General features: G+C 58.6%; 1 protein-coding gene across 4 annotated transcripts in view; it reads left to right on the top strand.

The window, feature by feature from the left end:
• Positions 1–6,868, top strand: part of KNDC1 (kinase non-catalytic C-lobe domain containing 1) — an 81,354-nt gene extending 74,486 nt beyond the window's left edge. For all 4 annotated transcript variants that reach the window (XM_024985955.2, XM_059882114.1, XM_059882112.1 and 1 more), the window contains 4 exons: positions 2,486–2,608; positions 2,680–2,739; positions 3,408–3,565; positions 5,233–6,868. In XM_024985955.2, coding sequence (XP_024841723.1) covers positions 2,486–2,608; positions 2,680–2,739; positions 3,408–3,565; positions 5,233–5,464 — 573 coding nt within the window. In that variant the 3' untranslated portion in view covers positions 5,465–6,868. The remainder of the gene's footprint in view (positions 1–2,485; positions 2,609–2,679; positions 2,740–3,407; positions 3,566–5,232) is intronic.
• Positions 6,869–10,780: the final 3,912 nt, after the last annotated feature.

Here is a 10,780-nt window from a genome sequence, read left to right as displayed (position 1 = left end):
ACTTCCAGATGTTCAAGCTGGTTTTAGAAAAGGCAGAGGAACCAGAGATCAAATTGCCAACATTCACTGGATCATGGAAAAAGCAAGAGAGTTCCAGAAAAACATCTATTTCTGCTTTATTGACTATGCCAAAGCCTTTGACTGTGTGGATCACAATAAACTGTGGAAAATTCTTCAAGAGATGGGAATACCAGACCACCTGATCTGCCTCTTGAGAAACCTGTATGCAGGTCAGGAAGCAACACTTAGAACTGGACATGGAACAACAGACTGGTTCCAAATAGGAAAAGGAGTACGTCAAGGCTGTATATTGTCACCCTGCTTATTTAACTTATATGCAGAGTACATCACGAGAAACGCTGGGCTGGAGGAAGCACAAGCTGGAATCCAGATTGCCAGGAGAAATATCAATAACCTCAGATATGCAGATGATACCACCCTTATGGCAGAAAGCGAAGAGGAACTAAAAAGCCTCTTGATGAAAGTGAGAGGGGAGTGAAAAAGTTGGCTTAAAGCTCAACATTCAGAAAACTAAGATCATGGCATCTGGTCCCATCACTTCATGGGAAATAGATGGGGAAACAGTGTCAGACTTTATTTTTTGGGGTCCAAAATCACTGCAGATGGTGACTGCAGCCATTAAATTAAAAGACGCTTACTCCTTGGAAGAAAAGTTATGACTAACCTAGACAGCGTATTAAAAAGCAGAGACATTACTTTGTCAACAAAGGTCCCTCTAGTCAAGGCTGTGGTTTTTCCAGCAGTCATGTATGGATGTGAGAGTTGGAAAGCTGAACGCTGAAGAATTGATGCTTTTGAACTGTGGTGTTGGAGAAGACTCTTAGATCCAAGCAGTCTATCCTACAGGAGATCCATCCTGGGTATTCACTGGTAGGACAGATGCTGAAGCTGAAACTGCAATCTTTTGGCCACCTGATGCAAAGAGCTGACTCACTGGAAAAGACCCTGATGCTGGGAGGGATTGGGGGCAGGAGGAGAAGGGACGACAGAGGATGAGATGGCTGGATGGCATCACCGCCTCGATGGACATGAGTTTGTGCAAGCTTCAGGAGTTGGTGATGGACATGGAGGCCTGTCATGCTGTGGTCCATGGGGTCGCAAAGAGGACACGACTGAGCGACTGAACTGAACTGAACAAAAGCCCTCAGAGGTGGCAGCGCATCCCGTTCAGATCCCATCCCTGGGGACGCGGGAGAACAGAGGCACAGAGAAACGGAAGCAGCATGGCACGTCTGACAGTGGGAGCCGCTCGGTCGCGTCCGCCTCTCTGCGACCCCGGGAGCTGCACAGTCCATGGACTCCTCCAGGCCAGAATACTGGAGTGGGCAGCCTTTCCCTTCTCCAGGGGATCTTCCCAACCCAGGAACTGAGCCCAGGTCTCCTGCATCGCAGGCAGATTCTTCACCAGCAAAGCCACCAGGGAAGCCCTTGTTTTAGACGAGTAACGGTAGGAACAGAGGGAAGTGAGGCCTCTGGCTTCAGCAGTGGGGTGGGGGGAGGTGCTGGGGGTTCCCAGCTGACCCAGTGCTCTGCCCTGCGGACCAGCAACCCTGTGGAAGCAGGCACAGGACACAACAGCTGAGATGAGGAGGCCGCCCCGTGTCCACCGACGGTGAGCGGACCAACCCTGCAGCCCACCGCCCATGCCGGGGCGTGTCACTCAGCCCCGCGTCGGGACAGCCGGGGACACAGGCCACAGTGCTGAGCCTGGGGGCGGGAGAGAGGCCGGCCGCCCGAGGAGAACGCCACGAGACCCCAGCGTCCGAGGCCGGCCCCCGTGTGGGGCAGCTCTGCCGGCACTGGCTGGGGAGCTCCTGCTTTGCGTCTGTCCAGACCTGTGAAGAAAAAAGACGTCAACGGAGAAGTAGGCGTGTAACTGTTCCCATGCCAGGCAGGGGGCGGCCACGTGCAGTGGCCACGTGCAGTGACCCCCGGGCTGTCCTGGGACCCAGGCGCCGGCCAAGCGCAGCAGCAGGGTGTGCGGTGGGGTCGCAGGTGGTGTCCCCCCTGGAAGGACGGTGCTGGCTGTGGCGACGGTCCGCAGGGTGCGGCACTTCTGAAATGAGGGGTCACCAGAATCGTGTGAAATCCAAGCACTGACTGAGGGGCCGTGCACTGGGCCATGGGCAGAGACTCCCTCGGGGGTGGGGGGCGGTGCTGGGGGTTCCCAGCCGACCCAGCGCTCTGCCCTGCGGACCAGCGACCCCGTGGAAGCAGGCACCACAACCCCGTCCCACCTGCCGGGCAGAGGAGACACTGCCGTGGCTCCCTGTGGGCCCCCCTCCCGGACGGGCGTGCCCTGCTGTCCCCGTCTGTCCTGAGCTGAGGTTTGTCCAGGGGACAGTGAGCACTGGCCTGCCTCTGTGCCTGTCCCTCTGGGCCGCCCGCTCCGCCCACCCCGACACCGACCCTGCCCTGCGACCCTTGGAGCTCAGAATGCTAGTGTCTCATTCTCCAATTTCAGCTGCAGGTGAACCTGCTCTCCAAGTTTCTGCTGATTGCGAAATCTTGCTATGAGCAGAGGAACTTCGCCACGGCCATGCAGATTCTGGGCGGCCTGGAGCACGCGGCCGTGCGCCAGTGCGCAGTGAGTCCCCCGCGTGGCTGGGCAGGGGGCCCCCACGGGGCCAGGGGGTTTCACCTGCGCTTTTACTCTAGGCCTGGAGAATTCTGCCCGCGAAGATAGCGGAGGTGATGGAGGAGCTGAAAGCTGTGGAGGTACCGGTGTGCCTGAGCTCCCAGGAGCTCGCGTCCCCCCAGGGGCGGCGGGTGACGGGTGGCGGGATGGGTTGCCTGGCCGTCTGCCTTACGGCCCCCCAGGACCGGGCACGGCCTCCCCATCCCCCGGGCAGAGGAGGCAGGGGCGGGCGCTCCAGGAGCCCTGCCTGCCAACTGTGCCTCGTGGGTCTGACTCCCGCTGGGGGTGCAGGTGTCCGAAGCCCACCTCCTCCTGGCTTCCCCTTGAGAGACGGTCGGCGAGGACACAGCCTCTGGCTGGCGGGCCGAGGTGCCAGGGGCAGCCTGCGTCCAGCCCAGGCCCAGCTCTGCCAGTGGCAGGGCTCCCATGTGTCCTCAGCTGACCGCAGACCCGGGGGCCTGCCGCTGGTCAGCCGGCGCTCAGTCTGATTAGGGTGGGGGTCCCTCGGCGCGCTTCTGGAACCAGCACCTCAGCAGCAGGAAGCGCATGTCTTTCTGGGGGGGTCAGTGTTCCTCCTGTGCCCACACACTGCAGAGCCTGGACCCCCAGCCTGGGAGCCAAGGGGCACTTTGAATTGGATGGCAAATTGGGGTGTGGCGCCCCAGGCACTGACTGGCACTGGCCGGACCTGCTATGCACCAGGGATGCCCCCTCGCCCCTGCTCACCCCACGCCCGTCTGGGCCCCAGGTCTTCCTGAAGAGTGACAGCCTGTGTCTGATGGAAGGACGGCGCCTCAGGGCCCAGCCCACCCTGCCCTCAGCCCACCTGCTGGCCATGCACATACAGCAGCTGGAGACGGGAGGCTTCACCATGACCAACGGGGCGCACAGGTGGAGCAAGCTCAGGTGAGGGGCCCGCAGGCGAGCAAGCAGGTGAGGGGCCCACAGGCGAGCCAGCCAGGTGAGGGGCCTCCCCATCCCTCCTATTCCTCTGAGGCCTGGACCAGATGCCCCCACCCAGCCCAGGCTGCCACAAGCTCCCTCCAGGTGACCCCCAGCTGCCTCCTCCTCCACAAACGCGGGATAAACATTTCCCACACTGCTGGCATCCATGGCCCCAGACACCGCCCCAAGGTCGAAGGTCGCTGTGACCTCCCTTCTGCTGGGAGAGCAGGCACACCCTGAGCCCCACCTCTGTGCAGCCGCCCCCGGCCCCGAAGCTGCCCCCTCCCTCGGTTCCGCCTCTGCTCTCCTGTTGGACCCCCGCCCTGGGGCTGACCTAGGAGGACCCCTGGTCAGGCCCCGACCCCCGCCCTGGGGCTGACCTAGGAGGGCCCCTGGTCAGGCCCCGCCCCTTCAGCTGCCAGCACCCCTGGGGACCCACCAGGAGGCACAGACTGGGCACTGTTTGCAACCACCTTCACCGTGACCCCACCAGCGACTCAGACACCCCAAGAGGGTCACTGTGCCCACTTCAGCCTGTGTGGCGCTGGTCCCCTCCGCACCCAGGCCCAGGCCAGCCTCTTCAGGGGCTCCCGGCCACATCCGCCCCTCCACAGCGCCCCAGGCCCACGCTGCCTCCAGCTCAGGGCCAGCCCGTCTGCCAGGAGCACCCCCACCCACAGCTCCGTCCTCCCCGCCCCGCCCGCGTGCACTGTCACACTGCAGTCAGGTGGAGGCTGGTCCAGCCTCCTCGGGGTCAAGGACAGCAGCCTCGCTTTGTGAGCAGGGCCCAGGGGGCACAGAGCCCACCGTTGCCAGCTGTGCCTGCGAGACCGCTTCAGTCAATGAAAACAGTAGTTTAGAGATGACACTGTTTCCACAAGGCACACTTACTGCCAGAGGCCCACGGCGATCAAAGGGGAAGCGGGCAGTGAGGGGAGGCCACGGCCCAGAAAGGGCCTGGCCAGGCTCCGGTCGCGTGTGCTCCTCCTGACGCGGTTCACGGGTGCGTGTGTTTGCACACCTGTCTCCTCATTAACAACGGAGGCATTCACATGGAATGCACCACGTCTTCACCCAAAGCCAGGGTGGGCACATGTGTCTGGGGAGTCCACAGCCTCCCCGGGCAGAACCGAGGCCCGCAGCTCAGAGGATGATGCCCCCCGGAGTGCCGGCCGCCGCCTGACGCCCAGCTCTGGGAGGCAAAGGCTGGCTCCCCGCGTGGCCGGTTCCCTGGGCGCCACGTCAGTGAACGGGGCTGGGGCAAAGCGCAGAGCACCTAACCCGCCCAGATGGACTAACTCGCGTGCGCTCGTCTGCCGCCTTGGGCTGCCTCACACTTCCTTATCGTGGGGATTTCAGCACTGACCGGGCCTCACACAGCACATCTCCAGTCAACGTTTGTGGAGTGAAAGGTGGACGGATGGACGGAGGGAGGGATGGACAGACGCAGGGCAGGTGGATGAACACGCCTGGGCCCTGAAACGAGGTCTGGCCTGTGACTGAACAGCAGACTGGCCCCTCGCGGTCTGAACTCTGATGCGGCCGGGCTGGGACTGGCCAGTGCCCACCAGCTGCGACACCGCCCCTGAGACGAGTGCAAACTCATGTTCCATTTCTTCCCGACACAGAAACATCGCCAAGGTGGCGAGCCAGGTCCACGCGTTCCAGGAGAACCCCTACACGTTCGCCCCCGACCCCAAGCTGCAGTCCCAGCTCAAGCAGAGAATCGCCCGCTTCAGCGGGGCCGACATCGCTGTGCTGGCGGCGGACAGCGGGGCGGGCCCCCGGCAGGCAGCCAGCGAGAAGCACTCCCGGAAGATCCAGGACAAGCTGCGGAGGATGAGGGCCACGTTCCAGTAGCGGAGGCGGCAGGCGGGGGGTGGACGGGGACCCCCGCGGTGCAGGAGGGTCAGACGGGAGCGCGGGCTCAGACGCGGCCCCGGAGACGGCACCAGGAGGCTGACTGTAAAATTTAAAGATGTAAGATGTAAACCAGACCGCGGTGAGTAGGCTCCCAGGAGCCGAACCCCCGAACGCTCATTATGTTTCTCAGAGACGAACGGCTTCCGCCCAGCCTGCCCCCAGAGCCCCGCACCCCTCGGCCTGTAACCCGGGTGCCCCCGAGCAGTGTCTGCGTGAGTCTGCCTGTGTCTGCCACGACGGACCCCTGGTCCCCCTGCTAACGACAGATTCCAAGGGTTCTGGAACCTTCCACGTGAAGCCCTGAGGCTTCCGGGGACCGCAGCCCAGCCCTGGGCTCACATCCCAGGCACCCCGCCAGGCATCCCGCCCTCTGCCCCGAGCGCTGGCTGCTCGCCCTGCCCTGGGGGTGGGGGTGCCTGAGCCTCACAGCCTTCACCCCAGCCAGCCTCCTGCTGCCCGCCAGTGCCTCGCAGCTCCCCCCGGCCGCTCCCCGTGCCCCATGGCCCCGGTGCCCGCCGCCCGCCACTGAGAGCACTGCCCTGTGGGGCGGGTTTCCCTGTGCCGAGGCCCGCATCCAGGGGCGCAGGACTCGGACGGCAGCTCCAAGGCCAAGACAGCCTCCGCGGCCCCTCCGCAGCCCCGCTGGGTGGGGCGCCTGGGGGTGGTCCCGGACGCCTTCAGCACCCATGCATGCCACACACACAGCCATGCCCGCCTCCCACGGCTGGCTGCCACTGTGCTTTGAGGAGAGGCGCCTGCCGCCTCGGGGGCACTGAGCACTCCTCAGGGCTGTTTCCACCAGTCTGCTGGTGTCGCCTTGCCCAGCGTGGGCAGGACGCGCTGGCCGGCGGCTTGGGGACCAGGCGAGGCCTCACACACCCGCAGCAGGGAGGCCAGGACCCGGACCGTCCCAGGCACCCGCGTCCTTACGTTGCAAATCGCCGTGAGACCCGCGATTCTTCTTCTGAGTTTTAGGATTAGTGATTCTTTGGCGCAACCAGCTAGTGGTATTTCAAGGAAACCATTACCTGATAAAACGCTGAATTTCTAACGTCAGGGTGTTTTCCCACATATATTCATTCCCAACACCTAGCTCCTGCATACGTGAAATACGAGAGGCGTGCGGCACGCCTGGCCCTAACATGGCTTTCATGTGAGAATTCGGTTCTGCAGATGAACTCCTGGGTTTTCAGCACTGAACTCAGCAAGCTCAGAGGCCGCGTGAACACACACTCCAGCCGGACCGGCTGTGCCCCGGGAGCGGCCGCCTCGGCCGCCACGCGCCCGTCTGCATGTCGCTCTCGTGCACTCCAGTTTCTAATAAAGCCGTTTCTACCAAGACGGCTGCCCACGGTTCCTGCGCTTTGTCCGCCCTGCAGGTCACGGAGGCTCCCCACAGCCACGACGACGTCTCCAGGGCTGCTCGTGAGGGCGGGCAGCAATGATCCTGGGTGACAAGCTGGGGGCAAGGCGGCCCCAGGACCGAGCCCCACACCCCGGGGCCTGCGAGCTGCCTCCGGAGGAGATGGCCGGCCTTCCACAGTCGCCGCCCATGGAGGCCTCTGGGCACCACAGCCCCAGCCTGCCCACCATAAACCCTGCCACCATCCCAGGGCCCGGCCACCCAGACCTCGCCCACAGCCCACAGGTCAGACAGCCAGCTTGTCCTCGTGGGGGGACTGAGGGGTGCCCCGGGCCTGTCACCACCAGGAAGGGTCCTGCTGCTGCGGTTCAGGGCTGGCAGGCACCGCAGGGTGAGGGTCTCTCTGCTGTGGGGCCGCCAGAGCCTGGGGGTCTTCTTGGTATCTCTGGGGTCTGCCCTCCAGATGCCAGCAGCATCACCGCCGCCCCCCCCCAGCAGCTGTGACAACCCACAACTCTCCAGACATCAGCAAACGTCCCCTGGGGAGCAGAAATGCCCCCCAAACCACAGCCCCTTAAGCACTGACACCCCAAATCTTGGTTTCCAGATTAACATTCAGGTCTCCAAAAAAAAAGGAAACAGCTGAATGGCTGATTCCAGGGCTGGGGTGGGGAAAGTATAGCAGATGAGTCAGGAGCTAACGGGGGGAAGGGGATAGAGGCAGATCACGTCAGAAAGACACAGGACAAGAGGGAAAGAGCTGCTCCCACAGCCAGAGCCGACCACGTGCGCCCCACGCGTGACAGTGATGGGCTGTGGAAAGAGCTGCTCCCACAGCCAGAGCCGACCACGTGCGCCCCACGCGTGACAGTGATGGGCTGTGGAAAGAGCTGCTCCCACAGCCAGAGCCGACCACGTGCGCCCCACGCGTGACCGTGATGGACTGTGGGCCAGGAGGAGGCTCAAAGTCTGAGTCCTTACCGGCGTCAGAGGACAGCTGATGAGTGACAGGAATAACCAAGGGGAACCTGCCCTGGGAGGTGCAGCTGGCCACCCTGTGGGGCAGGACAGGAGGAGGGTGCCCTCACAGTGGGGAGACGCAGGCTTCACCCTAACTGCAGAGGAGGGTCACACTAAGCAGATGGCACATCACTTCTGGGCTCTCATCCCAGGCCCCTGAGCCCTGGTCTAATCATGAGAAGGCACTAGACAAACCCAAATTGAGGGGCAAGCCTCAAAGTACCCACCAGTCTCCAAGTGGCAAGTACGTGGGGAAAAAGACCTAGAGAGGACCACGGAGGCAGACTGAGAGCACAGGCTAACTAAACGCAGCTGGAGCACACGACGGGTGTGAGCAGACAGCCTGCCACACTGCAGTGTAGACAGCAGGATTGTGCAACCACCGACTTCTCAGCTTTGCCAAAGTTCCACGGCCGAGAAAGACACCAGGCACTCTGTGCCGTCTGTATAACCCGAGTGCAGACTTAGAATTATCCCACACCAAGGAGTGTAAAAAAGGCAATGCCAAAGAATGCTCAAACTACTGCACAATTGCACTCATCTCACACATTAGTAAAGTAACGCTCAAAATTCTCCAAGCCAGGCTTCAGCAATATGTGAACCGTGAACTTCCAGATGTTCAAGCTGGTTTTAGAAAAGGCAGAGGAACCAGAGATCAAATTGCCAACATCTGCTGGATCATCAAAATAGCAAGAGTTCCAGAAAAGCATCTATTTCTGCTTTATTGACTATGCCAAAGCCTTTGACTGTGTGGATCACAATAAACTGTGGAAAATTCTTCAAGAAATGGGAATACCAGACCACCTCACCTGCCTCTTGAGAAACCTATATGCAGGTCAGGAAGCAACAGTTAGAACTGGACATGGAACAACAGACTGGTTCCAAATAGGAAAAGGAGTACATCAAGGCTATATATTGTCACCCTGCTTATTTAACTTATATGCAGAGTACATCATGAGAAACGCTGGGCTGGAAGAAACACAAGCTGGAATCAAGATTGCCAGGAGAAATATCAATAACCTCAGATATGCAGATGATACCACCCTTATGGCAGAAAGTGAAGAGGAACTAAAAAGCCTCTTGATGAAAGTCAAAGTGGAGAGTGAAAAAGTTGGCTTAAAGCTCAACATTCAGAAAACGAAGATCATGGCATCCAGTCCCATCACTTCATGGCAGATAGATGGGGAAACAGTGGAAACAGTGTCAGACTTTATTTTTTGGGGGTCCAAAATCACTGCAGATGGTGACTGCAGCCATGAAATTAAAAGATGCTTACTCCTTGGAAGGAAAGTTATGACCAACCTTGATAGCATATTGAAAAGCAGAGATAGTACTTTGCCAACAAAGGTCCGTCTAGTCAAGGCTATGGTTTTTCCAATGGTCATGTATGGATGTGAGAGTTGGACTGTGAAGAAAGCTGAGTGCTGAAGAATTGATGCTTTTGAACTGTGGTGTTGGAGAAGACTCTTGAGAGTGCCTTGGACTGCAAGGAGCTCCAACCAGTCCATTCTGAAGGAGATCAGCCCTGGGATTTCTTTGGAAGGAATGATGCTAAAGCTGAAACTCCAGTACTTTGGTCACCTCATGTGAAGAGTTGACTCATTGGAAAAGACTCTGATGCTGGGAGGGATTGGGGGCAGGAGGAGAAGGGGACGACAGAGGATGAGATGGCTGGATGGCATCACCGACTCAATGGACGTGAGTCTGAGTGAACTCCGGGAGTCAGTGATGGACAGGGAGGCCTGGCGTGCTGCAATTCATGGGGTCGCAAAGAGTCGGACACGACTGAGCGACTGAACTGGACTGAACTGAAGAAGTCTAAGAATCAAAATGGACACCAAAGGGAGAATTTAATTCAGATGACCATTTTATTTACCGTGAGAAGAATCCCTTAGAAGAACTGGAGTAGCCCTCAGAGTCAATTAAGAATCCAAAATGCAGTGCTCGGGTGCAGTCTCAAAAATGACAGAATGATCTCAGTTTGTTTCCAAGGCAAACCATTCAATATCACAGTAATCCCAGAGTATGCCCCGACCACTAATGCAGAAGAAGCTGAAGTCAAACAGTTCTATGAAGACCTACAAGACCTTCTAGAACTAACACCAAACAAAAATGTCCTTTCCACCATGGGGGATTAGAGTGCACAGGTAGGAAGTCAAAAGTATCTGCAATAACAGGCACGTTTGGCCTTGGAGTACGGAATGAAGCAGGCAACAGAGTTTTGCCAAGGATACATGATCATGGTGAACACCCTCTTTCAACACGAGAGGCGATGCTGTGCATGGAAATCTCCAGATGGTCAGCACTGAAATCAGACTGATGCTGTTCTTTGCAGCTGAAGATGGAGAGGCTCAGCAAAAACAAGATTTGGAGCTGACTGTGGCTCAGATCAGGAGCTGTTTATTGCAAAATTCAGGTTTAAATTGAAGAAAGTAGGGGAAACTACTAGACCATTTAGCTGTGACCTAAATCAAATCCCTTATGATTATACAGTGCAGGTGACAAAGATCCAAGGGGTTAGATCCGGTGTAGACAAAGTGCCTGAAGAACTATGGACAGAGATTCGTAACATTGTACAGAAGGCGGTGACCAAAACCACTCCCAAGAAAAAGAAATGCAAGAAGGCAAAGTGGTTGTCTGAGGAGGCTTTACAAACAGCTGAGAAAAGAGAAGTGAAAGGCAAAGAAGAAAGGGAAAGATATATCCAACTGAATGCAGAGTTCCAGAGAATAGCAAGGAGAGGTAAGAAAGCCTTCCTCAGTGATCAATGCAAAGAAATAGAGGAAAACAACAGAATGGGAACGAATGGCACCCCACTCCAGTACGCTTGCCTGGAGAATCCCAGGGACGGAGGAGCCTGGTGGGCTGCA

The sequence above is a fragment of the Bos taurus genome, chromosome 26, assembly GCF_002263795.3.
Source record: "Bos taurus isolate L1 Dominette 01449 registration number 42190680 breed Hereford chromosome 26, ARS-UCD2.0, whole genome shotgun sequence".
Lineage (NCBI taxonomy): Eukaryota > Metazoa > Chordata > Mammalia > Artiodactyla > Bovidae > Bos > Bos taurus.
This window is presented reverse-complemented; position numbering and strand designations above follow the sequence as displayed.